Consider the following 11801-nt stretch of genomic DNA (forward strand, 5'->3'; position numbering starts at 1 on the left):
TCTTTAATAGCTAAAACTGAAGTCTGAACACTACTTAGCATTCTGTTATGTTTTCAAATACATTCTCCTAGATCACCTATTCTTAAGTTGTGGTACAGGGACCCCTGGAGGTGGGGTGGTCCCTGAGACTTACAAAGGATTCACAAAATCAAAACTTTTTCAAAATAATAAACATTAAGGTATTATCTTCCCTTTTCCCTCTCATCCTCTGAAAAAAATAGTTTCCAGAGACTAAATGAGGTGTAATCATATCATTGGGATAATGTAATGTATTTTCATATACTCTGACATTTTTAAATGGTCTCAGTTTTAATTTCTAATATAGTAAATCTCAGTAGGTATGATCAACATACACAAAAGCTCTTTGGGATAATTTTGAAGAGTTCTGAGACCCAAAAGTTTGAAAATTACTGTCCTAGATGATCATCTTGAACTACTGCAGGAGATGCATAAGTCCCATACTTTATGTTCCCAAAGTGGAGATGAAATCCTGTTTCAGTCTCCAAGAAGAAAAGCATGGGAGGAACATTTCCAGCTTCTGTCTGCCCCTCAAAGCTCCTGCTCATTGGTTAATTTTGGAGAAAAACTAAGCATACTTAGCTAATCCATTCTCAGTTTTCTCCTACTTTTGGAAGTAAGCTTGTCTAAAAGATGCATACATTTTTTCTGCTTCACCATATGGAAGCAGGTGAGGCCTGTAGCTAAGTGAGTAAAACCCAGTTGAAGGGGCAAAATATTGCTAGTAAGCCCATATGCTACAGATCTAAAAAGGGACATAATTCCATTTACCTTTATCTGTAATAAAGGTGATATTTTGATCACCATCTGTCATAATTGGATAGCTTTTCTTAATAGATTCTGAACTCAGGAAGAGAAGACACAGGTAATCCATATTGTACCATATCTTCCCTTCTTAAGCTTCCTACACCCCATGTTCCATGTTTCTTTTGAGCACTGAGAAAATAGAAACCATGAGAGAGAATTCCCTCATAGTTCCACTACCAGATCTACCAACTTAGTTGTACTTGACCTGTCTTACTGCCTGTCTCTTTTACAGTGGAAAGAAGAGTATTCTTATACAACTCTAAGCAGTGTTTCTTCTGCTCTGGATGTCATTCTCTTCCTCTCTCCAGCATTTGTTTCTTAACATTCTTTCTGCTCTTGCATTGCCAGTTACTGTTAGATACTGTTAGATCCTGTCTTTATATAGGACAAAAACTCTTGACCCCACATCATCCTTCAGCTACCACCTAATTTTTCCACTTGCATTTAGATCTAAACACTTTGTAGGAATTGTCCATACTTGTTGTCTCTACTTCTTCCCTTCTAATTTATTTATTAACAGACTTACAGCAGTCTTCTGTTTCATATTGCCACTAATGCAGTGTTTGATCAAGTTACCAAGAAAAGCAGTGTTGAAATACTGATTATCTCACTTAGGCTCTCAGCAGAAGAGTCCTGGCTGACTCTTCGCCTCCTCAAAACTTTTCCCCCTGGTAGCTTCCAAGGCACCAGAGACCATGCTCCCTCCCTATTGTCCTCCCTATTATCGTCTCTTCCTCTCTCTCTTTTTTTCTTCCTCTGCTCAGCGTCTAACTGTTGGAAGGGCTCAGAGCTTAATGTGGTCCTTTACTGTTTTCCATCTGCACTTTCTCCCTAGATGATCCAGTCCAAACCATGGCTTTTATACCATTTCTACCTTCTTGATGCTCAGTTTTATTTCTGGAGCCCTGACCTCTCCCTTGAGCAGCATGTCTGTATATTATTTTAGTAATAGCAGAATTATAGCTGTTTCTGCTTGTTGGCTATTGTTAATCATGCTGCTATGACTGTTCACACGCACATATGTGTGTGAACATATGTTTTTGTTCCTCTGACCTATGAGTGGCATTGCTTGGTTGTGTGGTAAATTTGTTCTTCATTTTAAAGAAATCACCAAGCTGTTTTCCAAAGCGGCTGCATCATGATACATTCCTACCAGCAATGTGTGAGGTTTTCCTTTTCTCTGCATCATTGTCAATACTTGTTATTGTCTGTCTTTTTAATTACAGCTATTTTAGTGAGTATGGAGTGATACCTCACTGTAGTTTTAATTTGCATTTCCTAATGACTAATGGTTTTTAAGCATATTTTCATGTGCTTTTTAGCTATCTGTGTGTCTCCTTTGCTGAAATTCAATCCTTTTCTCATTTTTAAATTGGGTTATTTGTCTTAAGTTGTTAGAATTCTTTTTATATTCTAGATATAAGTTCTTTACCAAATCCATGATAAGTAAAAGTGTTCTCCTAGTCTGGGGCTTGTCTTTTCATTTTTCTTAATAGCATTGTTTTTCTTAATGCATCATTTTTCTTAATGTAAGTGTTTCAACTTTTTTGAAGTCCAGTTATCAAAGATATTTTATGGATCCTGTTTCTGATACCATATCCTAGGAATTATTTCCCTAACTCAAGGCAATGAAGATTTCCACCTATATTTACATTTAGGTGCATAGTCAGTATATACATGCTAAGTCACTTCAGTCCTGTCCCACTTTTTGCAACCCCATGGAATGTAGCCCTCCAGGCTCCTCTGTCCATGGTGCATAGTCCATTTCAAGTTAATTCTTTGTATGTTGTGAGGTAAGAGTCTAAAATCTGTTTTCGTGTGGGTATCCAACATTTGTTGAAAAGACTGCCCTTTCCTCGTTGAATTATCTTAGCAGCTTTGTCAAAGAATAATTGACCATACTTGCAAAGGCTTATTTTTAGACTCTTAATTATATTCCTTTGATCTGTCTTTATTTAGATATATCTATCTTTATGCCTATAATAAACATTCTTATTTTGGCAGTAAACATTCTAATGATTTTGAATGTCATCAGTTTGGGAAAAAATTGACTTAAAAAGGCCTTATCACGTATTATTAGCATTTATGTTTTTCATTTTAATGGTTATAAGCAACCTGAGCTCTTTTTTTCTTATTTAGAATGTTTAATAGAACTTGAACCGGTTTTGAGAACATTTGAAGAGATGACTTTTCTTGAAGCTGTTATTCAGCTAAAGAAAACAAAGGTAAATTGTCATATGAAATGTTAGAAATTTAAAACTTTAAATCGTGGAGACTTTAGTTTTTTTTCTTTTTTCCTTTAGTTTTATACCTTCCACAGATACAGGCTACAGTACTGAGGCAGTAGAATTTATTAGAGAGTATGAATGCGGTCTTAAATCTGTCACCAAAGAACTTCTCCATTTCATTCAAACAGCCACCTCCAGATTTCCAAGACATTTTCAGACCTCCCATATATCAAATGTAAATTTGAAATGTGCAATGAGTGCCTGTTGTGTATAATTATTACCCTAAATTACCACAGTTGTTTAATCAATCTATGTTTATTTCCCAAAAGTTTTGATACATGCAGAGTAAAAGATGCCTGGATTATTGTACTTATCTTTATTCAGGTTTCTTGGGTTTTTCAGAGGTTTATTGCCAAATTAAGCTATAGAATTTTTATTAATAATTGAGACCAAAATGTGAATGTTTTATTGCTTATTTGTGTTTTCCCATTCAGACACTCCATCTTGCATGGACCAAAGTAGCAGTTGATATGAATTACCTAGAATGGTTGTCTCATTTACTCATTCTGGCTCTTGTAAATCAGAAGAACAACTGAAGGGACCTATTACTTCAGGGTTTTCTTGCTGTTATTAAAAATTATTTAAAGAGCAACTACAGTCCTTTAGGGACAAAGTCAGCTTAGTTTAACACTTGCTGGGTTTCACGAAATAGCATTTGGGATATGATAATAAAAACTGTCATTTATTAGCTGAATTGTTAGGCTGTGACAGGCATAATCTACCATTGATTTATCACTAAATGACATTGCTTGCCTCTTGCAGTTTGTGGATCTGTTAACATAATTTTTGTTTAAAAGGGAAGTGCATAAAGGATAACCATAAAATTTTGGTTTAAAAAGGAAGTACATAAAGGAAACAACTGCCCTCACTCAAACTTAAAATTGATGTTGGCAGTATTAGTGCCTGAATGTTTTGAGGAACTGTGTTTTAATATTTTGATAAATTTTCGTTGACTTCCCTGCTTCTGAATAGGTAGTCTTTTCCAGAACATCCTAGTCTCTCCACTTCGCAGTAGAAACAGACTTCTGATAATATTTCTTTTGCTTTGTCTTTTCAGTTCCCTTTTCTTTCCTTACAACTTGCTGCTCTTTGACCAAGCAAAAGTGGATAAAAGGATCTGTTTTCTTGTACCTTTTCTACCTTGAGTATAAAAAACTGAACTGGAAGAGAAGCAGTTCAGTTCCTTTTTTGTCCCCAACCAACTTAAATACTAGGATCTATATTTAAAACTGTTAATTTGGGGGAGAAATTTTTACTTCTTAAATAAGCTGTGTATTTTCAAATACTTGAATATCATTTAATAGTAGCATTACTGTCTTTAGTCAGTGTTTTTAAGTTGAGGTATTGTTTTCACTCAGAGCTGTTTTAGTTACATTTTTCTTTTTTTGAAATCTTGGTATCAATTCTGTAAAACTCTTAGGGAAAGAATATCATCTCCTTTTTATAGATGAAATAACTGAGGTATAGGGAAGTAAGTCATATAACACTCTACACAGCTAGCTAATGGCAGGGCCAAGAATAGAATACAAATTTAATAAGATAATAAGATTTTTCATAAAGAAACTTCTGAAAACAAAGATCACTATTTGGGGTGAGTTTTTGTTTGAACTTTCATTTTTTCTTTGAACTAGCTCCTATAATACATGTTTTCATGGATAGCATCTCTTATATCTTCAATAGTAAAAACTGAATCAAAGTTTTTTCTTCATGTTTCATTGTATTTCTTTCTAGGGTCTACTCATAAATAATTTGAATTAACTGATCAGTTATGAAAAATGATGTTTGTAATTAATGATACTGCATAATCATAAAGATTATCATAAAGAAATATTTTAATAAATTTAAAAGCACAGACAAGATTTATATAACAGAAATGGATCTAAAGATGAATTTAAAAGGTTCATATGAAAATCTGTTTAACAAATGTGCATTGGACTGCTGTGTACAGAGTACTGTCAGATGGATTATGTACACAGACAGATAGTAGTTTTTTTCTCAAAAGTTCTTAGACATGTTGCAGATCAGACAGTTGTTAAGTGTGAATAATGAAGGGCTGGGTATGGATCCCACCAATTTCTAAAGTTCTGTAGAGCAGCTGATATTGTGTTGGTTTGGGGAAGAAAAACAGACTGATGGGTTTGTTTTTAAATCACTCAATAGTGATGGGGACTAATCCAAACCTGGCCTAAAGAGACAGGCATGAATCACTAGATGATTTTAGTAGAAAGGCATAGCATTTAAATAAATCATCTGCTTATTAATGGATATCATTTATCAAATGCTTACAAAGTAATCTTAAGGCCTCTGCATATATTACTTCTAATCCTTGTTGCAGTAATCCACAAAAATAATATTCTTATCTCCAGTTTTCAGATAAGTAAACTAAGATTAAGTCTCATGCCCTGACTGAGACAGGATTCCTGGCGTTCTAAATCAGATCTGATTGGCCCCCGTCATTCTGTTAGGTTGCTCTGCTCCTTTACTTAGTCCAGCCCTCAGCTTCTTATCATTAAAATAGAAATAATAATAGTGCTTAGAATCATGGTGCCTAAAATGTAGTAAATGCTTAATAATTATGGATAGATAGATATACACACAAATTGAAATATATAAAGTACTTAGTTTGAACTAGGTACTTTATTATCTCAATCTCTGGAATGATCCTGCATGTAAATATCATTCCATTTTAAAGGATGAATCTGTTCAAGGTAACCAGTTAATATGAGACAGAATTCAAAGCATATATCTCTAAAGTTATTTCCCCTATTCTACACTATCTCTGCCTTTAAGTTAGATATTATATTCTCAACTGGTTGAGCTTTTCTTTCCATTGATTTTTCATAAACATATAAAATAGGTTAAGTAGATTGTATTTTACTCATATAACTTTCTAATCACCTCTAATTCAAACACATGTATGTATGTATTTCAGTTACAGAATGCCTCAAGAACTGTTCACTTAAGTGACAAGAAGAAAAGGGAGTTATCTCCAAACATACCTGTAAATTCTGGTCCGCAGGAGGTAAAAAAAAAACAAGTATGCTAATTAAACTCAAAATGTGACAAGAACATGAAAAATCATTTAGTCTATCTCACTCTTTTATAGATGAGAAGCTCAAGTCCAGGGAGGTTTTAGGATTTTAAGATGGCAGTCTCCAGTTTGGTTCATCTCATCAAATCACATTGCTCGCTTCTTTCTTGGGCGTTGAATTCTGTCCCTGTCATCGTTTTATGTGAAGACTGGTGTCCCAGGGTAGTACATAGGCAAATCGTTGATACACTTCTGCCACTATAAGCTGTACTATCTGCCTTGTTCTTAACTTTTTACAATGACTGGAAAAAGGGAAAATGCTGTTTATGTGGCTGTTCAAATAGAAGGATTTCTTTAGTAGCGTTTATTCAGAATTATTTCACATTAATCATTTCTTTTAGGAACATATAAGATATGTTCTCTTTACAGATTCAGAAAAGTAATAATACCTTCAAAATGAACCATAACACACAGTATGTAGTCCTTACATATGCTGTCTCTTGAATCTTTGAGCCCATACATGCACGTTTTTAGATAGGTGTACAGAAAGAACCCGAGAACCAGGTTATGTAAATGCCTTGTCAGAGGTTAGGCAGTGATTCCATGGCACAGCTAGGATTGGGTCCAAGTTCAGTATTACTTGTTCCATGAGTTTCTGCTCCTCCATGTTGAAGGAACCTGAGGCTTGAGAATAGGCGTTTGATCTGAATCAATATTAGGTAATCAGAGTTACAGATCTCAAGTTTTTCATCAGCTGGACAGTCTGTGAGATTATATACAAAATATTGAAAAAATAATGATTTCTAGTATATTTAACTATTGCCCCACCCACCCAATCGACCTGATAAATCAAGTTCACTTTGCTTTCTGTTATTTCATAAATGTGTTTAATTTTGTAAAGTATAATTTGTGTTAGTCTTGATTCTTTGTTTATAATAAGCCAAAAGCAAGACCTGTTTAGAAATTAAAGCTGTATAACTTTCTAAATAATTTTGCATTAACATAAATAATGTATCTTCTATTTATTTTAGGAATCGTGTGGATCCTCTCTACTCCATAAAACTAGTGGTTCTCCTGGAACCTCAAGGTTCCTGTCAGCTCCTCAAGACAATGACTTTTCATCTGGTGTGTATATTTTTCAGTCAGTTATTACTTATAAGTTTTCAATTTTCTTACCAGGTAGCCATGGTTCGTATGGAACATGTCTGTGGTTTCATTCATAACTTGTTTTTTAAAGTGACAGTCTGAAGATGTGAAAACAGTATGGGACGTTAAGCAGATGCATTTACATATAAAGGCATTCTGTTAGACACCACAGAAAGATATTTATTAAAATATAAGAAAGAAGAAAAATATTTCTAAGTCACCATAGCAGTAGATAAAAAGCAATATACTGTATGAGATATAGGGATGTAGAGCTATGGTAGTATAGTGGAAAAGTAACATTTTTTATAAAGTACTTTCACAGCATCCTTGTGAGGGAGATATTCCTCATTTTACAGATTCTTAAGATCAAGACTGCTGGATCACATAGTTAGTAACTGGCAAATCCAAGATTTGAACCCAGGTCTTTTTGATAAACATTTTCATGTTACTCTACTACACCATGTTGTCATCATGAAGAAATTATTTCTGACTGAAAGTTGGACCTATAGTTATAAAGGATGGGCATTCCAGGCAAAAGGAGCTGCATAGAGGAAAGAAGCAAGAAAACCCAGAGAACAGTGAGTAGTTGGGTGTAGCTGGCGAAGATGGTGAATGAACAGTAATCAAAGATGAGCAGGGTGGAGTCATTAGGACGATTTCTAATACTAGGCTAAACCATTTGGACTCATTTGCTTGGGTACGAAGCAACTATTGCAAATTTTTGAGCAAGGGTGTGTGTGACATGATAAACTTTTTTCTTTAGAAAGATTCACCCTGGCTGGAATGTGTAGGATATTTTGGAAGGGAAAGGAGATTCAAGGTGGGGTGCCCAATCAGGAGACTACTGCTGCTCCTGCTGCTGCTAAGTCGCTTCAGTCGTGTCCGACTCTTAGCGACCCCACAGACTGCAGCCTACCAGGTCCTCCATCCATGGGATTTTCCAGGCAAGAACACTGGAGTGGGGTGCCATTGCCTTCTCCGATTGAGGAGACTATTGGTCTATTAATGTACTGCATGAGAAATTATGAAACCTGCTCCAGAGTATAAGAAGAGGAGAATGGTGTGAGGAGTGTTACAGAGGACACACTGATAGGACTTTACAACTTTTCATTTGTAGGAGAGAATAGAGGAAAAAAAGATGAACATAAAGATAAAGCTTTGAACAAGTTTAGTTGGAAGAACATTGGTGCTATTAACAGAAATAGGAGTTGAAATGGGTTTTAGAGTTAAGATGAATAATTGTTTTTAACGTTTTCCAGTTTGAGGTGCTTAGCATATATGAGGGTTATATCCTATTGAAAATGTAAGACTTAAGGTTCAGTGAAGACAGAAAATTCAATTACATGGATTTGGGAAGGGAGGTGACCATTGAGATGTTGATGTTTAATAAGATTGCCAAAGGAAACTGTGGAAAGATATATATAAATTCACAGGGCACATTTGAAGTGCAGAAGGGGGAAGATGACACAGAAGAAAAAATATGATATAAAGAAGTAAAATTCTATAATTTATAATTTATATAGGACAGACAAGCACAGACAAAAATATGGTTTTAAAAAAAGATTCATCATAAACTTTTTGATCTAAAAACTATTTACTTGTGAGTTAGGTTTATGAACGAGCTTATGCAATGAAAATTAAAAGACATGAAATACCACCCTCTGTGTGATCCAGACATTCATATTTTAGCTAATAGGAATATTCTACCCCTAATGGAGATGTTGTGTTTTATAGGAAAAACTCCAGATTTTTCTGTGCTGCGTCAATGTTCAGTGAATCACAGTCAGGACAGTAACATTTGTGTGGATCATCAGGTAGCATTCTGTGATCACAGGACTGCCCCATGCTCTTTAGCAATAGTGAATCCTCTCTCAGCTGAGGGAAACTCAGGTAAATATGTGCTGTGAAACACTTTGTAAGTGATGCCGTTTACTTCACAACTGTATATTCAATAGATTTGCTATTTAACGTTTTGTGTTCTTCAGTATGGTATATACGTACCATACGTAGGAAAGCACTCCAATCCCTGAAGACGTGAGTGTTAACATGTGAACCCGGGACTAAACGGTGTTCCATGAACATCTGTCTAGGGAGGGAGTGCTCAGAGGAGGTGTGACTTAATATGTCACTAAAGTGAATATATTTTTATTTATCAAATATTCAAATATCCTTTATGTTTTTTTTAAAAATCTGAAAAAAAGTGACATTTGCTTTCATGATTTACAGAGAGTAAAAATGCAGTGCATTTTCTTGGAGGGGAAGGGAAGAGATAACCCAAATATCTAAATGTTTCCTGAAAATTAATAGCATCTTTCAAAATACTGCTGTTCCATATTAGCATAATTACAGAAAAATTAGCTTTTATGCCTTATTATTTTGTTTTTCATCTGATTTTACTCATAGCTGTATATCTGTCCCCACCTTTTTACCTGTCATTGCTTTTCTGCAGGGCGATTTCAGCCTGGTATAGCCCAACAGTGGATCCAGAGTAAAAGGGAAGACATTGTGAGCCAGATGACCGAAGCCTGCCTTAACCAATCTCTAGACGCCCTCCTGTCCAGAGATTTGATAATGAAAGAGGACTATGAACTCATTAGTACCAAACCTACAAGGACCTCAAAAGTCAGACAGTTATTAGATACCACTGACATTCAAGGAGAAGAATTTGCCAGAGTTATAGTACAGAAGTTGAAAGATAATAAGCAAATGGGTCTTCAGCCTTACCCAGAAATACTTGTGCTTTCTCAGCCACCATCTTTAAATGTCTTTCACAATAAAAGCCATAAACAGTAACTCTTACCAAGAAAAGAAGTCAGTGTATAAGAGTATTTTATATTTCTTTTGCCTTGATAATGTTGTTTTTATGAGATTCATATGAGTATTTAAAACTTTAATGCGGTTTCTTCTTCAGATAAATATTAGTCTCCTTCCATGATATTATAGTATTTGTTTAAATTAATATAGTAGAAAGTTTGTGGTTTGCTGCATAGTTCAATTTTTGTTTTCTTTGGTTAATTAAAACTTTTCGATCAATAATTATATGTTTATTATACAAAACAATGTTTTCAGGTTCCACGTGTTTCCCATGGAAACCATTTTCACATACGCTTTCTTTGTGAATTATTTATTACTTGTTTGAGATGCTCGGCTCTTTGAAGTGTACCCCTTAGACTTAAATCAGAGATAGTATAGCTTTCCTGCCCTACAGTCCTGGGTTCCAGTCCTCTTCAAAGAGTTGTTCATTAAGCTCTGTTATCCACATTACACATTTAAATGTTATTTATTGACTACTTTAAAAGGTTGCTTCAAAGATAAAGGAGTACAGTGTATAAAGAAAAAAAATCCTTCAACATGTGTTTGTACTCCTGTTTCTAGCCTGAACTAATAACCAAGGTAACAACCAAAATTAACAGATTAATATGTATCATTCTATTGCTTTCTTCCTGCTCATATTTAAAATGTATGCTCATTTGGGGAAGGATTGTTTCTTAATATTATCATTGTTATAACACATCATACTTCAACCTGATTTTTGCACTTAGTACATAATATGAAGCCTTCCAGATCACATTCAAGCTTAATTTGTAAGTTTTGATTGCTGTATAATGTTATTAGAGCTTTTTTTTTTTTTTTTCATTTTCTTAACTTGTTCAAACCAATGATATATATAGTGTGAGGTTTTTTTTGGTTAATGGGTTACATCACTAAGATGAAAACTAATAAGGAATTACAGCCCTTTTCTGAAAATGTTTATTAGCAATGTCAGCAAAAAGTGGGATGTAAGATAAAATTGAAAGGACAGACTTTGAAGTTGGGCTATACAGTATGACCCACAGTTTGAAAAAATGAGTAAAATCAGTAGATGTCACTGAGACAATTTAAGTGTTTTATTAAAATAGATATTTTAGTCTCCATTTTGGAGCTGGACCTCTGGTGCCTCATTACTGTGTCTCTGAGAAATATGGCAATTACTAGGGAAAGGTAGAAACCAAGTATATGAGTTATCTTTTATTATATCTTATTTTTAAAGTGTTTAGATAAAGATTTAATTTGGGAAATGAGGGAGAAAATCATTTGGAGGTTTTCCCCTTTATATAGTTTTTTTTTTTTAATTATTTTGAATCTTGATGGTTTCAAATTAACTTGTATATCAGTTTAATGATGTGGTATCTGGATTGATAAAGTGAACTTTGCCCTGGTTTTTGTTTTGTTTTGTTTTGATTTTCTGTCTAGATCTAAAAACTCAAGGTTTCCAGTCTGTATGCTTATGACTACATGCATATCAGCCACTTTCTCGCCTAACTTATTATACGGGGAGCACAGATGTAGTTGTCCATCATTTCAGCTCTGCAGACTTTTTCTGCATGAATAATAACATTGTATTGATGAAGATGATGATGACAAGGATCAAGACGAATCTACAGTGAGCTCTCAGCCCCCGGGAGAATTGTTGCAGTCTCAGCAGGCAGTTTCCATTGTACTAACACCTGATGACGCAGTGATGTTTAGAG

At 34.6% G+C, this 11801-nt stretch overlaps 1 protein-coding gene across 2 annotated transcripts in view; it reads left to right on the top strand.

Moving 5' to 3' along the window:
* Nucleotides 1–10350, top strand: part of RIPK2 (receptor interacting serine/threonine kinase 2) — a 33732-nt gene extending 23382 nt beyond the window's left edge. For both annotated transcript variants that reach the window (XM_065903002.1, XM_065903004.1), the window contains 5 exons: nt 2965–3050; nt 6046–6135; nt 7176–7269; nt 9025–9180; nt 9740–10350. In XM_065903002.1, coding sequence (XP_065759074.1) covers nt 2965–3050; nt 6046–6135; nt 7176–7269; nt 9025–9180; nt 9740–10083 — 770 coding nt within the window. In that variant the 3' untranslated portion in view covers nt 10084–10350. The remainder of the gene's footprint in view (nt 1–2964; nt 3051–6045; nt 6136–7175; nt 7270–9024; nt 9181–9739) is intronic.
* Nucleotides 10351–11801: the final 1451 nt, after the last annotated feature.

The sequence above is a fragment of the Muntiacus reevesi genome, chromosome 12 (assembly GCF_963930625.1).
Source record: "Muntiacus reevesi chromosome 12, mMunRee1.1, whole genome shotgun sequence".
NCBI lineage: Eukaryota > Metazoa > Chordata > Mammalia > Artiodactyla > Cervidae > Muntiacus > Muntiacus reevesi.